Source organism: Dendronephthya gigantea, unplaced genomic scaffold (assembly GCF_004324835.1).
Source record: "Dendronephthya gigantea isolate DGI-Jeju-01 unplaced genomic scaffold, DenGig_1.0 000281F, whole genome shotgun sequence".
Taxonomy (NCBI): domain Eukaryota; kingdom Metazoa; phylum Cnidaria; class Anthozoa; order Malacalcyonacea; family Nephtheidae; genus Dendronephthya; species Dendronephthya gigantea.
In genome coordinates, this window is record NW_021163291.1 from 91,149 (window position 1) to 111,939 (window position 20,791).

The 20,791-nt window shown below is 37.6% G+C and overlaps 4 protein-coding genes and 1 pseudogene across 4 annotated transcripts; 2 read left to right on the top strand and 3 right to left on the bottom strand.

The window, feature by feature from the left end:
* Positions 1-554: 554 nt before the first annotated feature.
* Positions 555-5,720, bottom strand: LOC114541336 (low choriolytic enzyme-like). Its single transcript, XM_028561271.1, has 14 exons — positions 5,525-5,720; positions 5,142-5,195; positions 4,983-5,042; positions 4,743-4,838; positions 4,353-4,532; positions 3,994-4,032; positions 3,724-3,768; positions 3,377-3,544; positions 2,925-3,069; positions 2,519-2,712; positions 1,450-1,563; positions 1,042-1,158; positions 725-862; positions 555-571 (listed from the first exon to the last, which is right to left on the bottom strand). The coding sequence occupies exons 1-14, from the start codon at positions 5,604-5,606 to the stop codon at positions 555-557; spliced, it is 1,449 nt and encodes a 482-aa protein (XP_028417072.1). The 5' UTR covers positions 5,607-5,720.
* A 1,668-nt stretch (positions 5,721-7,388) lies between these two features.
* On the top strand, positions 7,389-10,841 carry LOC114541321 (sister chromatid cohesion protein DCC1-like). Its single transcript, XM_028561257.1, has 12 exons — positions 7,389-7,457; positions 7,889-8,019; positions 8,116-8,150; positions 8,284-8,421; positions 8,566-8,656; positions 8,887-9,025; positions 9,149-9,210; positions 9,390-9,472; positions 9,557-9,634; positions 9,980-10,065; positions 10,199-10,261; positions 10,411-10,841. Exons 2-12 carry the CDS (start codon positions 7,968-7,970, stop codon positions 10,520-10,522), a joined length of 939 nt encoding a protein of 312 aa, XP_028417058.1. The 5' UTR covers positions 7,389-7,457; positions 7,889-7,967; the 3' UTR covers positions 10,523-10,841.
* A 471-nt stretch (positions 10,842-11,312) lies between these two features.
* On the bottom strand, positions 11,313-13,425 carry LOC114541326 (eukaryotic translation initiation factor 3 subunit H-like). The gene is made up of 7 exons (XM_028561260.1): positions 13,347-13,425; positions 12,860-13,013; positions 12,459-12,626; positions 12,266-12,365; positions 12,038-12,187; positions 11,818-11,953; positions 11,313-11,700 (listed from the first exon to the last, which is right to left on the bottom strand). The coding sequence occupies exons 1-7, from the start codon at positions 13,422-13,424 to the stop codon at positions 11,485-11,487; spliced, it is 1,002 nt and encodes a 333-aa protein (XP_028417061.1). The 5' UTR covers position 13,425; the 3' UTR covers positions 11,313-11,484.
* A 577-nt stretch (positions 13,426-14,002) lies between these two features.
* Positions 14,003-16,926, top strand: LOC114541323 (annotated as a pseudogene).
* Positions 16,927-17,212: 286 nt separating this feature from the next.
* Positions 17,213-19,014, bottom strand: LOC114541324. Its single transcript, XM_028561259.1, has 2 exons — positions 18,271-19,014; positions 17,213-17,733 (listed from the first exon to the last, which is right to left on the bottom strand). The coding sequence occupies exons 1-2, from the start codon at positions 18,379-18,381 to the stop codon at positions 17,263-17,265; spliced, it is 582 nt and encodes a 193-aa protein (XP_028417060.1). The 5' UTR covers positions 18,382-19,014; the 3' UTR covers positions 17,213-17,262.
* Between the last annotated feature and the right edge of the window lie 1,777 nt (positions 19,015-20,791).

The following is a 20,791-nucleotide window of genomic DNA, read 5'->3' on the forward strand; positions in this document are numbered from 1 at the left end:
TACAATTCGTCTATATTTTCCGGATTCAAATTTTTCTGGATGTGCAGTTCTCCCCCTGCCTCCCCTTGCCTCCCCTTGCCTCCCCGGCTCCCCAATGGCTCCCTTCCCGCCCCACACGCTTCTTTCTGTCACATATGTTTAGGAACGTACTTTACTGAAAATGGCCCGAATGGCCGTTCCGGTAAAAAAGGCAGAAAATTATTTATATCCGGTAGCTGGAGTAGACAAAGAAAAAAGACAAATGATTTTGCCCATCAACTAAAAAGAAGTGAAGGTTGGCAAATAGCGATTGAGTTTGTCGTCTGATGTGTAAATATCATGCAGGATCTAACGATTATCTAGTACGACTGCAAGATTTTTTCAGTTTATTATCCGCCACTGCAGGTATTTTTTGGTCTTTGTCTTGCATACGAAACCTTCATTCGCAACATTTGTATTTTACTGTGACTATTATCTCGTATTCTTACTAGCTTTTGTTGCGGTGGCAGCATAGTATTATTCAGGTTAGTACAGGACTTCTACATTCCTTTTTTAGTGAAACTGATTCCTACAGCTCAAGGAACGGCAAGATCTATTGCAAGGTCATAGATAAAAGATGGACGAATGGAAAGTGTCCCAAGGCAGCCATTTTACCACCGATGAGCTGTATAGCTCAACTGTGATCTTACTGGCAAGTGTTTATTGCGTGATATTCGTCATTTCTGCTGTAGAAAAAGCGAAGTACCTGATTCAATCTCGATAGTTGGTGGAGGTGAGGTTGAGGGTGTTGTCGGAGGTGAGGTTGAGGGTGTTGTCGGAGGTGTGGTTGAGGGTGTTGTCGGAGGTGAGGTTGAGGGTGTTGTCGGAGGTGGCGCTGTTGTTCCTATAATGGAACAAACATAAATTATTAGATTTATTCATTATAAGTATATATAGCAAGTAGCAGACCAATTTGGGAGAAGGAGGGGGTTTGTTACCTGTAGTTCTTTTTGTTATTTCATGCCATATTGCCTGTATGCCATGATAATGCATGTATGCCATGATTTTGCTTGTAGCACTTACCTGGAGTTTTACAGCCATAAAAAATGTTAATTTCTTCGGCATCTTTAGCAGACAATCCGCCGTAAACCAGTTGGCCAAGTTGACCTTCAGGATCATTTTTCCTTATAATAGTGGGTTCTGAAAAGGATTTATGCTGCATTTTAAATTTTTAAACTGGACTTAAAAAGATCAAATACTTGAATCTGGATTCCTGGGGCTGGTTGTAAAAAACTCTTAACTACATTTTAAGTAGCTAAATCGTAGTTAACTAGAAAATACATGATTCTGATTGGCCAATTCTGCCACCGCTAACTATAGTTAAAAGTTAACTACCTTTTTATACAACCGGCTCCTGCTATATTTATAAACTATATTTTTTCTAATTATTTGAAATAAGTATTTTTTTTGTTACGATTAATCTTTCCTTACGTCCGTTTACGCTGAATGCTGTCTTCCCATAGTGCATCACGCTTTCATAATCATATTCCACACCAAGGTTTGTAGTTTTTTCTGAACCATGTTTCTGAAAGTTATTCTCTACACCTAAGTAATTTTGATAAAAGTTTCATTATCTTTGCTATTTAACTGTTTGTGTGAAAGTTGATATTAGAGCAAGACGCTATATTGTTTTTCTTATGGATCATTGATGACGGTAGCTAACCTCAGGCATATTTAACTGATATGAGCTAGCTTATAGCCACATGCATCTTTGACAAGAGGGAAGGGCTGTATGATAATTGAGAAATTGGAAACATTTTCCGTGTTTCTATACAGTCATAGAAACACGCGTGGGAGTTTGAGAGAACGATTTCAATTACAAATTCTCATGGATTTCATCGCTTCGCTCGTCAACAAAACCCCCGTGTTTCTACACAGTTATAGAAACACGCTTCTTGACCAATCAGCATGCGCGTACTATGAACGTTATATTATAACAGTATATGTTGTACTGATAAAAAATCTCACTGCCGGCTGCTTTGTTGAGAGATTACTACTTCTGTGTTGACGTCATGAGTTATCCTAAGAGACTAGAGATAATAGAGACCTTTTGATTTGACTAGGCCCAGGCTCCCGGTCGTCCTCCTCCTCCTCGTCTGGTCTGCTAAACCTCGGCGATCTCAACAGTAAACGCGTGTTTATTCTGTCAAATTTTCGGAAATATCCACGCGGCGCCTATCATGATCATTTCAGCCGAAAAATATACATAGTCAAAGCCAGGATCGTGAAAAACAATCCTCTCTATTACTTTCCCAAATAACGCGAGAAAAAGCGACTCATATTGCTTTTCAAATCACGTAATAAGGACTGAGGACTGAGGAGTGAACAACTACGACGTTTTCTCAAAATACCGAACCCCGGGAAAGGAATCAAATTCATCAATGCATTTAAATGTAGAAAAAGATGTTACAGAAAATATACTGGAGATAAGAGGCTTCGCATGCAGCTTTTAAATTCTTCAAAGAATAAATAAAAAGCATAAATCAATAACTGGTTTTACCTCGCCTGATGTTTTGCCACAAAATTGTAACATAGTCATCCCGATCTGGTCTGCTCTGTTCATGCCAAAATCCTAATGCATGGAGAAATTCGTGAACAATTGTTGATTTGAAGTTGCAACCTATACCAATGGAGATATCTTGACTTTGGCTAAAGCCACTTATGCCGGATAGTCGTCCAATGTATGAATAGCACCTGGTAATCAAAATTTTATCCATTAGTAATTAGTATTGTATTATCGTATACTGATTAGGCGGGAGTATTGCTAATGATATCCACATTTCGACTAATTTAAGCCTGGATTTAGGATTAGTCATAATTGTGGCCGCCTAAATATCTATGAAAACAACCGCAGAACACTTCATTCAATGCAATATCAGTTTTAACTGATTCATGATGCAGCTTACCCACTATCGCTGATAAGATTGACATGATAACTCTGTCTTCCCGGCGGTAGTTCTTCAAGTTTAATGCATGTTTTTGAGGCATACTCAGCTTTAGCAGCCTCGAGCTGTTGAGTATTAGATTTATGATCCCTCAGGAAAGTAGAATCTACAAAAGGAATGTAAATAATAACTGATTATTGACCTCGCTTGTTCGGTCTGTACTGTGAAATATCAGACCGAGGTTTTTTAGCATGGAATGAGTGACGAATGAGCGAGGTTCATGTAAAATACCTCGTTCTGATATTTCACAGTACAAGATCGAGCAAGTGAGGTGAATAATCTGTTTATTATATGGCTGAGCGGCATAAGACATCCGGGATACTGGTCCAGATACGGAATATACGGACATTGACTGCTTGTCAACCAATCAGAATAGAGGATTTTGAAAAGCCAAATGATAATCACGATCTTACCAATCTTATAGGGCACCAGTCCACCCGGCCATCTGTACTCCCGATTATTTACCGAGGTCGGCATGCGTTTAGTGATGTCATTTTCGGCCCCCCATGAGGCCACTTCCTGCACTCGAGAGGGATCGATAAGTATGTCTTCTTCGAAAGTGTTATGCATCAAACCAGCATCTGTAGGATATGTGAAGTATAAAGTAGGATAGGGTGAGTGATGAGCTGATGTAAAATAACTAAGGGTAATTTAAAATGGTTAATGTAAAATTTTTATCTAATATTATTGACAAATTCATTTCTACTGCGAGAAGACCTAATGATCATCATCCATTACATTAAATAACTTCTAAGCTTACTCGAATTGACTTGATATATAATATCGGACGCGGATATGTCTGGATCTAGAAAACAAAAAATATCTGTTGGATGGAAACGTCGCGCTTTTTATCTCCCCCCCCCGGCCCCCCAGGACATTACTGGACTCTAATCTCGCATAGAAAGTACTTTCCATTTAGAATGGATAACACATTAGCATAACATGTCATGATTTAGGGAAATTATGAAGCAGTGAAAATTTAAGCAGTTATCATTCTGATCCAAATAAAAAGCATGGCTATTATACTCACTATCCTCAAAATTGAAGGGATGTGGACCGTCCTTGTTAACTAAGAAAAAGACGGGAAATGTGATATTAGATGCTCATCTTTGAAATAAACTTCATAATCACCATCATCTTCACCTTGATCATCATCTTCATAATCACCATCATCTATACCCTGATCATCATCCTTATAATCACCATCATCTTCACCCTGATCATCATCTTCATAATCACCATCATCTTCACCCTGATCATCATCCTCATAATCACCATCAGCTTCACCCTGATCATCATCTTTATAATCACCATCATCACCTTGATCATCATTTTCATAATCACCATCATCTTCGCCCTGATCATCATCTTCATAATTCCCATCTTCACCTTGATCATCATCTTCATAATCACCATCAGCTTCACCCTGATTTTCATCTTCATAATCACCATCTTCACCTTGATCATCTTCATAATCACCATCATCTTCACCCTGATCGTCATTATCATCACCTCCTTGATCATCATCTTCATAATCACCATCAACTTTACCCTCATAGTCATAATCATCTAATACAAATTTGAAATATCTTAACCTAGAGCGGTACGTAGTAGAGATGCGCTGTTCTACCTAATCCTGAATCCGCCATATGCCCCTGTATGTCCCTGTATGTTACTCTATGTCACTTTACGTCACTTTATGTCACTGTATGTTATTGTATGGCTTTTGTTATAAGTCCTGAGAATGTCCTATGTAAAATGCATGTTGCAAGATTTTACCATTCTTCTTATCATCATTTGTAATGACGATGTTTCCAGGTGGATTATCACTCAATGACGCTCCACCATCATCAACGTTAACGACATGATCAGAATCTAAACGAAAAATGGAAAAATGTGATATTGCTTCCAAACGACCTGAGTTTCTTTCATTTAATGTTCTTGAGTCTCTTTCAATCTGATTTGCACAAAAATCTTTCTGAAAAGTCTATTCAAAATGTCTAACAATCCTTAGATAACCTTCGTTGTTGCTGCCGTGTTCCCTGGTCACCCATTCTTGAAATGCTTTGCTTTCATCATCTGAAAATAAATTAGAATCATTTATGTGGCGATACTCTAATCATTTTTTTAGCATTGCCGTTTCCCGTCTTCAATAAGGAGTAGAGGCTTTAAACTTACTTGCATCACGCTCGCTTAGCTCGTGATTAAAAAGACTTTTGAAGAAATTCGAATCTGGAAAAGATTAAAGATGACTGCTTGCGTAGCTATTGATTTGTCATTAATTATTTATCCAAAAACAGCTTGTGAAGACCATTTGTCATTTACAACTGACGATTCGTGCACATTCTGTATTTTAGTCAAATATATTCAAGTTTACCAAACAAGCTATGTTTTTTAAACGTTCCAATTCATGCGATTTCTGTGCATCTAAAAAACCTTTACCCTTTTTCGCAGTTAAACAAGCATCTAACAATCATTTAATTAAACACATTAATTTATGGTATAATATGATATATGTTTGCAAAAAAATGAATGCAACTGTTGAAAAACAGAAATCATACCTTTAGATGGCCTCGCCTGAACTCCGATGGAAAGAAGAACGGAGATTTGGCATAAAGCATAAAGCTTTGAAATTACTCTCATATTGCTGCAGTTCTCCTCACCAAGATGACTTGGGAATACCAGCAACCTCACTGTGTCTGTGCATTTTTATTTGTCAAAAATGTACCGGCTTGTTCAACCCACGCGAACCCTGGTGTGCCGATTGAGTTTTGAAATAAGAACCCGCACGGATTTGTAGGTCCAGAAGTGTATACACCTGTACAACCCATCTTCCATGATTTCGCTCTCCACGGTACTTTATCAGCAATGAACAAACACAAATTTGTGTAAAAAAGTACGAATTATGATATTGATGAAAACTATTCATACTTCATGTGGAAATCATAAAACATGGCTTACTCCAAGCTCTGCCGAGCTCAGGTACACCGTAATTAACAACCAAAATTTCAATAAACAATGATATCGATCATTTTTTGCGGAGGCTGCCGTCTGTTGGAGCAGGGATGCTGCTGAGTTTATTGAAAACTGTTATCAAATGCTCTTTTTTTTACTGACAAATTACGAAAGGATGAAAATGTGTTGTTAAAAGCGGTGTACGTTTTGAATATTAAACGTCGGAGTTTAATGATGCATTTATGAAAGACACGCGATGGTCGTTACTTGGGCGAAAAACGAAGTGATTTGTATTAGATGAAGTTTTGGTTTTTCATCCCCATTTTTGGACTCCAGCTAATAACCGTGATTACTGTCGCACTGACGGAGAATATCGCCTGAATAAAGAAAAGATCTTCTCAGTAAAACATTAAAAATTGGACAGGGTTTAGATCAAACCTGACCACCCTTGATTATGGTTACCCGATTTCTGGTATAAGTCGTGCTAAATTAAAACATCTCTGGAGGCAAGGTCACCCATCACCACCCCCCAAGAGCCCCACCCTGCTCCGCTTCACCTCCTCGCTCCAAATTCCGCTCTATCTAGCGCTGAATTCCGCTTGGAATACTTAGCGTCTGGTGAACTGCAAGACAATGCCTTGTGAACAGGTGATCGATGACTTACAAACAGTATGACCCAGCGTGAGTTAATTAAGATCGTGTGTTATGTTCAACAAAATTCACCCATATAGGTTAGTAGGTCACAAATTCATTCCGTAATTAGCACAAATTCCGCCCAATGCCTCAGTAAGGATTTTTTTTCATTATATGAACCGGGTTGTTCAACATATATAAATGCAAAAATGCAAATATATATATTACAATCATAACGATGCACCCATGCTGTTTACATTACAATAAAGTCGCCCACACAGTCACAAACACATAAGGATCACGTAATGTCAAGTTTTTATCAGCGTTTTTATACAAATTTATACAGTATCACGTGTACCTCGAAGCATTGATTTGGTCCCTCTGATCTTGGGTCTGCTGTGCGCAGTTAGGCATGCGCAGTTTCGGCCCAGACATCCGCTGCTCTCTGACTACTCTGGATCCAAACGCGGGAAAATGACGTATTTTTATTGGCTGATGTGCATTTGCATAAACGGTTTCCTATTGGTCAATCAGGCCAGTCACTATCAAATTTGCGCGATAATATGTTATTATATGTATTTATATATTTTGAAAATTTATCCAAGATGGCTGCGACAAGGTGCGGGGTTTTTGAATTTTTAAATGAAACTTTTTACTTACGTTGGCCTTCACATTATCACCTATGAACGAAGTAATTTCTAATCAAAATTTACCGGTGTACATTACTGTTGTACAGACATTGGCATATGTACATGCGGTATAGCTTTATAACAAGTATAATTAAGTACACTAATACAGTACAACTGTGCAAGTAAAGCGCTGTGTTCTTTTAAACCTAGAACTTTAGACCAAGTAACAGATGCAGCCAATGCTGCAGGACTAAAGAAAACAAGTGGTGTCATTCAGGTGCTAAAATTCTCAGACAATCTTATGAGCGAAAATTATAAACTATTAGAGTTACCCTCTGGAGTATTGGATAGCTTTGAGGATGGTGAACGGTAGGCAGTGTATTGTATTGTAATCAATGTTATTTTGAGATCCAGTGTAGGTGCAGATGTACTGACTTGTGGGTAGTCTGTGGATGTCTTGCAAATCATTCTTCACATATTCTCCAAAGTCAGAGCCACAAAAGGTTTTGGGAATATGGGTATAATTGGTATTTCATTGTAGGGGTATACCATGTGGTTTTTGTCAGGGTGCCATATAGCCTCTTACTGTGCCTGCAAAGTGTTGACAAACAAAATCTGATAGATTGTCAAGAGTAAAAACTTATCACAATAAGCCATTGCTTTAAACGTCATGGTTCTGCATAATTTTGAATTATTTTAATTTGCAAGGATTGTTATACGTGGTGATGTACAGGATGATGCTGTGTTGTGTACGGAGAATGACACCTTTGATCTAAAGCTTGCTGACATGTCCAATACAATGCTACTGACTTCAAACACACTCTTACCTACAATGCAAGGTAAATGCAATTTCATTAAAATATGATAATATCCATCCATCCGTATTAATATCTATAATCCCAGCAACATCTAGCACCTGTTTCTTTTACTCCTAGAATTTGATTCCTCAGAAGTCCTAAAAGAAAGTGAGGTTGGAGTAAAACTAAAATAATCACATCAATTTTAAAATAACTACAGTGAAATGTTCCAGCATAGATTCCTATAGCTGAACATCTATAACCAACAAGATATGTACAAATCATTATATTTTGTCTGTTTTTCAGATATGTGGATGTGTATCAATGTATTATGAATTAAGACACTGTCAGGCAAAACTACAAGGATTGAAGAAACTGTTAGAAGAGACATCCTACAGGGGAGAGACATTTGAAAAACAAGTGAAAGATGGATTATTTGTCAGAGTGGGTACCTACAATTTTAGGGATTGCAAATAATGACATACTGTATTGTATATTATTAATAGTTTTTATGGGGGAAATCTATTCATTATATTGACTTTGAACAAAAAAAATAATAGACATTCACCAAATTTGATGATTTTCTAGTATACGCTTGAGGATTTACGCGAGAGAGTCCAGGCCAGTGAAAATGAGCTAAGAAACGGATTAAGGGAGATGGAAGCACTTGAAATAAATGGTCAGTGACACGTACAAAAAACAAGCGTTGTTTACTCTGAGTAATTCATTATACATAATTTCACTTCACTCTCTGAGATTTGATATACCTGTGTTCTGATTTATGTCGTTTGTGAGACGTGTGTTCACCTTTTCCCTATCAAACACCTGGATTTCCTACCAATTCTGTTCACCCTGCTGTAATAAAAGAGAGGAAAACATGTTTATTGAGGGTGGTTTATTTACACACAGGCTACTGGCGGATATTGGAGACAGAATATCGTGAAAAAGTCGTGGTCGCCATCCTTAATTTACTGGATGAAAACTCCTGGAGTTATGATCGTGTACCCATGAAAGAAACATGCGACGTTTTGGAAGAACTGGAACCCAGGTAATTGAAACAGAGGCTAGGTTCACTGCTCATTCAACCCAGTCAAAATTCTCAGTAATCATAACTTACAACAAAGCAGCAACAACTATGTTTAGTCTTTTAGTCCAATGCGTACTTTCACAGATTTGTAATTTCCCATTGCCTGAAGTGCTATGGAGAGGTAGTCTCAATGGAAACAGAAGAAGGTAACTGACACCCGTGCACACGATACGATTGTCTATAATCAAAATATTGTTTGACTTTTCAAAGAATCCGCTCATACATACCAACACCTCGAATACAATCACGCTTACACAGGGTCTTTTGTCGTTTACCAGAAACGAGATACAATCACGCTTACACAGCATCTTTTGTCGTTTACCAGGTAACGAGGAAACTTACTATAAACTATCAGAAGCCAAAGTTTGTACATTTTATGCGGAGTTTCTTTTACGACCAGCAGGAAGGGTTGGTACAAACTACAGTTTTACAGTAATTTTCTCTCAGAATACTTCTCAGATTTACATATAACGAGCTGTTTAAAATGTCTAGTTCAACTATTATGAGTTTATGGAAGCCTGGAAACAGACGGTCCCTGAGGGAATGCACGTGGACGACACTCATCTTCAGGTAGTTGGCCATTCATGGTATATTCATATCAGACACTCACTTAGGGCGCTTTCGACTGTTTCCAGCTTGAAAGATTGTGATTTAGACCAGGAGTTTCTTTCCTCCAATACAGTACTAAAATTTGGTTGTATTAATTTCGAGTTTTTAATTTCAAGTCGAGTAAAAAGTGCACGTAATCACTGTTCGCAAAAAGTCGAGTCTAGACTGCAAGTCTTTTATTCGAGTATTTGGCGTCTCTGCGGCTAGCTTGTAGTCTGTAGATTGTCACGATTTGTGGTAAACCGTATTAGGAATATCTTGCCCTCAATATGAAATACGTCTCTTCATATCGTACCTCTGTGATAGGGTATTGCTCTAAGCGATATGGCGTCATCACCAGCTGTCATATGGCATTTTCCAAAGGATAATCTTCCCTCGGATCCGGCCATGAGGTAGGATTAGTGTATCTCCGGTACCCTCAGTCACTATGACATTCAGTATGCTAGAACCATGGCTAACAATAGTCCTCTCTCCCCCACCCTCCCGCATTGCTTCTGTCCTGATTCTCAATGTTTCTCGTCAAAGATTTAATAAGCTGTTCAAGACCAGAGAAAAATGGACGTTAGATGACATCCAGCCATACTTAGCGTAAGTTTCAGTGTAAACCAAACTTCTATCTGTTGACAGTATCAGTTTCCAAGTCTTCTATAGCCAACATGCACAAAATTTCATACCGTAGAGTCTCAAAATAAACCAGATCATTTTTTTTGAATAACATTTGTTTTCGTTTCATTCAGAGATTTGGAATCGCCTGGTCAGTCATTGAAAGCTTTATTACTGAAATATGCCCGCTGTTCAACAGACGCGACTGGAAATAAAGTTTACAACTCAAAGCGACCACTGAACTGAATGGTTAGATAACGCAAAAGTAAAAAATACAAAATCGGAAGGAAGATCCGAAGATAATCCCACGATTCCATGTGGAACTAACGTGAATGTTGGTAGAAAAAAAAACAAGTGGACAGTAATACTAAAACCTTCGGCTTCACTCGATTGGCAAAGAAACATGTTTATTATACATGTACATACTGATATAGCAACTAGTTCGCAGGGATAAGGTTGAGAATATTGAAGAAATATGAAGGCAGGGACTGGGTTGAGTATTGAATGGGATTACGACGTAGCAGGAAGAGATATTGACGTCATTATCTGTGACATTACCATCAGATATAACCATGGATATAACGGATTTATTCAACAGTGTTATAACCACTGGATATAACGGATTTATTCAACAGTGTTATAACCACTGGATATAACGGATTTATTCAACAGTGTTATAACCACTGGATATAACGGATTTATTCAACGTGTTATACCACTGGATATAACGGATTTATTCAACGGTTATAACCACTGGATATAACGGATTTATTCAACGGCGTTATAACCACTGGATATAACGGATTTATTCAACGGCGTTATAACCACTGGATATAACGGATTTATTCAACGCGTTATAACCACTGGATATAACGGATTTATTCAACGGCGTTATAACCACTGGATATAACGGATTTATTCAACGGCGTTATAACCACTGGATATAACGGATTTATTCAACGGCGTTATAACCACTGGATATAACGGATTTATTCAGCAGCGTTTCAAACGCCACATCTGAATATTTTTTAAATGAATATACTAAATGCCATAGTTGTTATCTTTTTTATTTATTTATTAGTTGCCTGTACACCCAATGACCCTTTCTGTGGCAGTTTACCTGTTTTTGAAGGAGAATTGCTTGTTCCAGAAAAGACGTTTTAAATAAATCAATCCAATGTTTTTTCTCAGTAAATTTCTCTCGGAGATCATTGAGCTGCATCTTGGAGTGCCTCAGAAAGGAAAAGTTTAGCAAAACTTTCTGAAGCAAACCCATTGATTTCATTACAATAATTTTCTGCCTGTCCAGACAACAACAAGTTATCCAGTCGAGAGGGAACTTGCAGTGGCTTGAATAATTTTGACAGGTCCTCCTCAGGTAATGGTCGTTCTCCTCGTTCTTTGCGCGCTTGGTTTTCCGCTTTCTAAACAGAACAAGAAACAAATTGTTAGCCGGAATTTTCCATTGCAAATGTCACTTAAAATCCTGTCATACCAGTATCATTTTTCATTCGTAGCAAAATCATCACATATCTCCTTACCCTTTTCATAAGATAGGCATCTTTCTGCTGCTGTTGCCTAGCTGAGTTGCGTTGATAGTTATGGAATTTCTGTGTGTCTTGGCCTAGTTCATCCACAGTCTCCATTAAGAGTTGAACATTCTTTTCAATAAAGTTCCTGCATTGGTTTAAATCAAACAAAATCATACAAATTTGTTATAATTGTGCATTTGGCTGCATTAAAAGCCAATAGTCAACTAACCCTCTCGCCAAAGACAAGAAATCGTTTTGTTCTGGTTCCGTTGAGTTTTCATCCAATTTACACAATAGCGTGTTTACTAAGTTTGAATTCTTTATCACCAATGGTATCTCTTCAAACATTTCATCATGTTTCATACCAACTTTGTTTAAACTATAAACATAAACTATTGGTAGGTACTGGTGCATGTCCAAGATATACAATTATATTAACAGTGAATAAAATTATTACCTGCTAGGAGTGAATTCTTTTTCTGAATACAAATCCATCATTTTTTGGGAAAGTCGAAGCGCTCGGAATGACAATATACCTTGTGAAGTCTTTAATGGATCTGATATATATGATTGAAATTCAAATAACAAAAATGTATAAGATGAATGTCATCTGCTCTCTCTTGTAAAACCACAAAAGCTCCACAACTCACCATATACTAGTACCACAGATTCTGAGATAGAGTTCTGGTAACCATATTGCGAGTCAAGCAGGTTTTTATTGACAAAGGCTCCAAGGTAAATGGATTGATACCAACCAACATGTAAATGGTCAATATTTACTGATCTTAAGTTTCTCATCATTTCCATTTGATAATAGACTGGGAAGGTAATGAAATTGTGCTGTGAATGTGTGATGTGTCTTCACAAAAGTATGAGGAATGAATGGGGTGAAATGGAATGAAGGTGGAGAGTGGAAGGAAGGGGTGTAAATGTGAAAAAGTGCAAGGGGTGTAAATTTGAAACAAGGGAAGGGTAGGAGGGGGCTGGTTAAGAAGGAAATGGTGGTACAGAAGAACTGAAAAAGTTTTATCAAATTTCCATTTTGACTTACTATCCTCTTCATCATTTTCTTCAGAGTTTTGAGAGAAGGGAAAACAGTTTGTAATTTCAAGTTTACTTCCTTCAACCAAACCCAACAACACTCCTTGAACAACATCACCTTCTGCCCCTTCTTCCTGACAATGTTGAATTATCTTAAGAACAACCTACAGGTTACAAACGTCCAATGAATATAATGATAAGCTTTCTGTTTTCTGTACTTTGTACAACATTTTTAAATTAAATTTCCCTCAATATGGTTATCATCTACACAACCAGGCTCATTCTATCAAATGAATTCATCTTTGATCATTGAAATGAAAAAAAACATGTAAAGTTGTAAACATCTCTATATAACACGTAATGCATTTAAAACACGTGTGAATTATGACGGAAATCAGAACCTTGTATCATCAACTTATATCCAAACGCGTGAGGCATAATTCATTCCGGCCTTTCCCTACATTTATACTTATGCTTTGTGGTGTTTTTTTACATACCAAACCTTCCAAATTGACAGATTCAATCCTTTGTCTTGCAGGCATTGCTCGACTAGAACTTCGCTCTTTGCTCGCCATATTGGAACAGACACTTGAGGGACAATCATGTGTCAAAGATGAATAGAAAGGACTGAAGATGGATAGATTTGGATGTGGATATCTACAAATAGGTACAGTTGGGAGTAAAGATAAATAGATATGTATATGAGTGATCCAGACAGTTCAATTTACTATTTAGTAACTCTAAGATTCCTGACTATGAGCCTACATTGACACAGTATGAAAAATACGACTATTTTGGGGCAAAGACAAAGACAAAATGTTATATAGTATAACATAACGATCAGATATGAATGGGGGTCCAAGATTGATGGAGAGGTTCAAAACGGATACTTTGACTACTTCGATCTTAATCTGTCCATCGATGACCCTCTTCTTCACGCGGTATGTCCCCTGGTGGTCGAGTGGTCGCCCACCTAAATTGTTCACTTCAGACATCCGCAAACTAGTTTCAGACTGAATATAATCTGTCGGAAAAATATTGTCAAATTATTCAGAAATTAAAGTTGATTCACAGAAGATTGTGATCAAGCATGAAATTATTACGACGTCGTTGCTTCCTCTAGGCTATGTATGATCAGTTTGATCACGACATGCCAACATTCATACATTTCTGAGCAGAGTAGATTATTAAAACTTTTATATTATGGGCGGCGTTGTCTCAACGCCAAGGCGTCGTATAAAGTGGACTAAAAGTTTTCCATTCCTGAGAATCATACGTGAAAATGAGAATGGGGAAAATGGTCAGGAGAATAACGTTGAAGCAAATCCTGGTCGAAGAACAGCCGAAGAAAGGCTGTTGTACGTTGCTTTGTACAACTACAAGGCAAGAACGGCCGAAGATCTCAGCTTTAATAAGGGGGAAAAAATGGAAATTATCAATAACAAAGAAGGTGGCTGGTGGCAAGCAAAATCATTGGTTTCTGGTGAATCGGATACGTACCAAGTAATTATATCGCTCCAGTAACGTCATTACAAACAGAGGAGTAAGTTGAAATGTGTTTGTTTTTTAACACCAAGTATTGCATTTTAAACTGGTTTCGCCCACTGGGAATGTACGTCAATATACAAACACTCGTAATATGAATGAAGCATTTCGTCATAAAGTTGTGATCAAGTACAGCGATCACTTGCACGGTGTTTGTCTCGATCTGAAACTCGTAGTTTGCTACATTTGTACGAAACTCGAAATTCCTAATTTGCTACATTTGTAATGTTCGATTTTCATTTTCCCTTCCCATGGCCATATAACCAAGTGAATTTGAGTGAATGGGCTTGGTTTAAGATAATAATTTCAGTTCAATGTTCCGGTGTAATTGTGGTCTTTCTCTTCGTGAATATAATGCGATGATCAACACTTATTTCTTATCCGATCTCCTGAAAGAATCTAAAGTATTTAAATCGCATGTTTTATTTTGCAAGTCAGAACCTCAATAAGATCAATATGACTCGAAGTTACAAAATATGAGCGAACGTTTTGCTGGGTTTTGTCTTGTGGTTGGAAAAAGATATCGAATTTTATGTGTTATGAAAATATGACAATAATATAAAATATGCATTTATATATGCATTTATGAAAAAATAATCAGGCATACGGAAATCTTTCAACTGGGTAGTTTCTAAGCGATCTTTGATGTTGTCCTAATATTTCGTTCGTATCTATGCAAGATATTGATAGGCAAAAAGTATCGTTGGTAGACATTATTAATATGGCATAATAAAATATCTTGAAATCATCAGGAAATAAACGAAATATTTTTTACATATATGTCGTAAATATTATTCGATGCCATTGTATGCCTTTATAATTTGGCAGTCAGCCATCACTTAATTGTGGTGTGTTTAGGTTATGACCAAATATTGAGGATGTTCATATGAAGGCCAATACATTATTATGTATCATACATTTCAAATTCAAGAGTGTTCTTATAGAGGTCAAATGATAAATGCTATCAGTGCTGTTTTATCAACAAGAAAAGTTTCGTTTTGTTAGATAAAATGTAATGCTATTAAAGTCAGGTGTTATGTTATCAATTTATAAAGGTTCCAATATTTTTATATTTAGATGGTTTTTTGGACCGATGAAGCGAAGTGATGCTGAAAAGTTGTTGATCAACCACGGGGAGCAAGGTTCATTCCTCATCAGGGAAAGTGAAACGCAACAAGGTGGTTATTCCCTATCCCTACGTGATGGTGAAAGCATCAAACATTATCGAATTCGTACTCTTGATCAAGGTGGTTATTTCATCGCGAGAAATGAGGTGTTCACTACATTAAAGGAACTGGTAGATTTCTACAAAATCAATGCAAGTGGCCTGTGTGCACAGCTTCATCAACCTTGCCCTCATATTGACACTCCTACCACCATTGGCTTGTCCCATGATACAAACGACAAGTGGGAAATCCCACGTGACCAAATCCGTCTTCTCAATAAGCTAGGACAAGGTCAGTTTGGAGAGGTTTGGCAGGGGTTATGGAATGAAACCACAGCAGTTGCTGTAAAAACCTTAAAGTCTGGTTCAAAAGCAACTCAGGAAACTGCTAATGCATTTTTACAGGAAGCACAAATCATGAAAAAACTCAAACATGTAAAACTTGTTCAACTTTTTGCTGTTTGTACAAAGGGTGATCCAATTTACATTATCACTGAACTTATGACCAATGGAAGTTTGTTGGAGTTTCTTCAAAATGATCATAATCGGAGGATAAGTCTGCCAATTTTGATTGACATGGGTGCCCAAGTCGCCAAAGGCATGGCATATTTAGAAGAATGTCAATATATTCATCGTGATCTTGCTGCGAGAAATGTTTTAGTTGGTGAGAAAAATATTGTAAAAATTGCTGATTTTGGTCTAAGCCGTATTATCAATAATGATGAATATATCGCGCATGAGGGTGCAAAGTTCCCCATCAAATGGACTGCACCTGAAGCTGCACTATTTCATAAGTTTACTATAAAATCTGATGTGTGGTCGTTTGGGATTCTACTTACTGAGCTGGTAACCCGAGGGCGTATTCCATATGCTGGAATGACAAATTCTGAGGTTTTGGGAAAGGTTGAAGCTGGATATCGTATGGAGCAGATGAAAGACTGCCCTAATGCTTTGTATCAAATCATGTTGGAATGTTGGAAGGCAGTTCCGGATGAACGACCAACATTTGAGACACTGCAATGGCAACTTGAGGACTTCTTCACAACTGAGGCAACTGACTATTCAGATGCACAGTGACATTTTAATCTAATACTAACAAGCGGATATGACTGTAAAAAAAGGAGACTTGCGATCCTTGCAACTTCACAATCCTTACTGTTATGAAAAGACTCAAATAGTCCACAGGTAGTTTAAACTATGCTGGGTATCAGTGCATTTACTGCATGTCACAGGAAAGCAAATGGTCGATAACTTCAGTAATATTTTGCTGATGAGCATAGAGGTTACTATGAGGACTACTACCAATGAAAAAAGGTCAAGTATTTTTCCACTCAGGTACCAAACAAATAGTTTTTTGTGTGTGCTTTTTTATTTACCATTACATGATTTACGTGAAATAACTATGCAGAATGTCGACACTTTGCAACTAGTATTTAATAATCAAACTCTACATTGTTACTGTATTATAGAATAACCTGCAATATATATATTTTGCTCCTAGTAATTTACAACTTAATATAATATGCAGCTAATATCAATGCTTTATAGTGTTAGTGGAGCTCTAACTAATAATTTATATGAATCATACGTCTTAATTGACAGAAGCTTGGGAAATATATCCAACTGTAGTTGTATGAACATTTGAAAATAAAAATTTTAAACGAAGACTGCCTGTTCCTGTGGTTTTCACTATCTTTTCCTGATCAATTGGGTAAAGTCCTGATCATAATCTTACAGAATAACACAACAGCCGGAATTATTTCTGCTTGGGGGGTGTAGTATATTGTAGGTTGTGGTGGTGGTGCTTGAATAGCTGGTCTATATGCCGGTGCAGCGCACATTCGTCTTGAGAGCATCATAGCCATTGGTTGTTCGTAGTAGTATTGTAACCATTCTCTGGTACAAGTCATTATCTTAGCTACGCGTCTCCGCTGCCCGCCGATTATCACATCTCCAGCCACCAGCATGGAGCTCTTAACGGCAGAGAGCTCAAGGAACCTGTTGCGGGAACCGAAGCTACTGTTGTCATAAAAAAAGACCTGATCTTTGAGGACATCTGGTGAAAATAGGATGCAAAGCGCCATCAACTCCGTCATCTCATCTGGTGTTAAATGATTGTAGGTGGTGGCATGTTGGGTAAGCCGATATGGAACATTTTGTTGCAAATCTAAAACCTAAACACAGTTTGAAAATCAAAACTAAATTAAAGCAAGTTTTGTGGGGGTTTTGCTAGTTCTTTGTTAATATTTTGAAGTGTTTCCTATATAGGAATACGAGAATATAGATTCTTAGATTCTTAGAGATTGTCAATTAACGTGCAGTGTTGAAACTCATATTCCGGCTGACCTTTAAAAATTCCGCACTTCTGGCTATAACTATCAGTGCTTACAACGTATTGGCTTTTTCTATTTTGTAGAGCCATCGATCTTGATAGATTCGAAGATATAAAATAAGTCGACGGTGCAAGATTTGTTTGCTGGATTAAGCCCGAATACTAGTGTTTGTTTCTTTGTTTTTATTGAATATTTTAGAAATGACCTCATCTCTATACCGTGGATACAAAGTGATAGTTTTATTCCCACAAATGGACCGAACTGAGTGGTTGACTCATCAGTAGGATGCGGACAGTTGTGAAAACTAATCCGAAATCTTTTCTAGAAGAAAAACGGCCCGTCAAGCAAACACGGAAGTGTTTTAACTCGTCCACTTACGGAGCAAACGCAGCTCAAATAGTACATCAGCTTCGCTCTCGGGTCGTTTTGCACGAAAGTTGCGCTACCAAATTCCTTCACACCAATTTGGGATCTTTCCAAGAGAGCCATCTTTATTTAATCAAAAATTATTTGTACAAAGTCACGAACAATTTACTCTGTCTGTATGTTGGTTAAGCCTTGGCTTAGATTACTTAAACAACATGATATATTAGGAATATATTAGAAAGTACTCAGGTTTCGTGTCACGAGGTCAGGACATGCACTGTTCTTAGAACTGTTTACAAAGAACATATTTTATGAGTGTATTGTAGTAATTTCCGTTCAATGTTGTCTGGGTGTGTGTGGAAAAAATGAACTAAGTTCACTGGTAGAATATCGTGAATTTCTTGCATGATCATCTGTCTAACGGTCTGGTATCATATATACTTAGCGACTGTGGAATCTATACCACACGTTAAAAGCCATATATAATCCAATTTCTGGTTCTCTGAAATTCATCTCACTGAAGCTTGTACCTGAACTAGTGTATAGCTGTGAAACAAGTAAATTTCAAGGTTAGGTTTAGTTTCTATAATTACAAAATTTGGTTAACGTTTTCTCAAGCTAATCTTAAACAGTTAAACTCTATGCATTCCTCATGAATTTGCTCGTTAAGCTGACTTAGTTCCCACTCAGGAAAATTCTCCTTTGGATCGGACAGGACAGGAAAGTTTCCTTTGTATGAACGCCGCCTGAGAACTTACCGATAAAGGAAATTTTCCTGTCCGTTCCGATCCAAAGGAGATTTTTCCTGAGTGGAAACTAGCCTTAAAGTCCATTGTCTATAGACCCAGAGACACTGACCTTTTAATGGATTATCTGGTATAGGTCAGTGCCCCCGAGACAACTCATGTTAGCTCGGAATTTCGAATGCGGCTACAGCTGCATTGCAAATCAATTTACAATCAAACATACATGCACTAATGTAGAAAGCAGTTAAGACCTGCATGAAACTGCCTCATATCCGTAAAGATTACTTTCAAATATGTACGACATCGTCAACAGATTGATAATGTTTATTTTAAACTGTTTCAGTAACAAAGATATGATCTTGTACCAGAAGTACGAGTATTAAGAGAGTATTCATTTTCAATATTTCCGCAGATGCCTTGGCTAAATGTTTATTAACAATATCGCGTAAGTCTTTTATGTCCTCCTCAAGCTTCAGTCTTTTCTTTTTCTCTGTGTTTAAATCATTTCTTACACGAATGTCCATGTTTGTAATCATCTCTATTTTGGCTGCAAGAGCAGAGATATTTGTATCGCGCCTGCTTCCAACAACTTCGAAATTATTTTTTGTTTTCGACAAATCATCTTTAATATTTCCCTGTGTTCCTTCAGATCCGTGAGTTTGTTTCCAGTTGATTTTTAACATTGTCTATTTTCGTCTCAACTTTCAAGAGTAAGGACTTCAACTGAGTCTCAGAAGCCTTGATCTTTTTCGACATATCAGCGTTGGTCTTGAGAATTGCCTTGCGGAATGTCGCTTCAAGACTGCTCCGTGTCTTGTTCAACATTGTCTCGACATCCTGCAAGTATTTCTTTCTAAAGAGCGTAGTATTTTTACTCAAAAGTTCAAGTTCTTTCTTAACCATATCGATTTTTGAATTGAAGATACCAGAACGGTATTTGACTGTTAAATGTAGAGTGGTGTTGTGGTGGGCCAAGTCATCCAAAGCTTTATTGAACTCAGTACTGGTTTTATTAACATAGTCCCAAAGTTCGTTGTTTTCCGATGTAGTTGACCCGACCAATTTGCCTAATTCGTCTTTGAGGTTTTTCACCGACGCCCGAAAAGAATTATCACTTTGAGACAAATCGTTTCGTAAGCTTTCATTAACCTTCGTCAATGCTGCGCGCGTCTGGCTAAGGTCATCCTTAATGACCGACAATGCGGTGCGCAAATGAAGCATTTTCTGCGCAGAGGATGAATTGACTCTTGATAGACGGCTTGTCAAATTATCCACAGACGAAATGAGATTTTCCACATCATGCGTTATATTCTCAAAACTGTTGTTCACGTGAGATCGTAAGACTTTGTCAGCTTCAACTTGATTTAGCATATTGCGATCGATAGACAAAAGACGAGCGTCAACTTTGCGTTTCCATGTATATTCGGAGTCGTTGATCCTGTTGTCGATCAGTGGCTGTAACTCACCGTCCCCGACATACCCTTCCTTGAGCGATTCGTATTTATTTGTGTTCATGACGGAAAGACTAAGAACGACGCTAAATAATATCGTCAGCGTAAAAAAAGCTACCACGGCAAGAATACAAAAAAATCGTCTACCAGGCTTACAGCGTCGTCGGTCACGTTCAGGTTCCTCTGGTAAAAACATAGCCACTGTGTCGCTACTATCCATTATGTTGTGTACGGGAAGGATACGAAATAAGTCAATGGCGCGCTTGTATAGTTGGATTATATTGCATGAACAGCAAGCGAGTACATCGTCATCGATTGACTTTTGAAACCTAATAA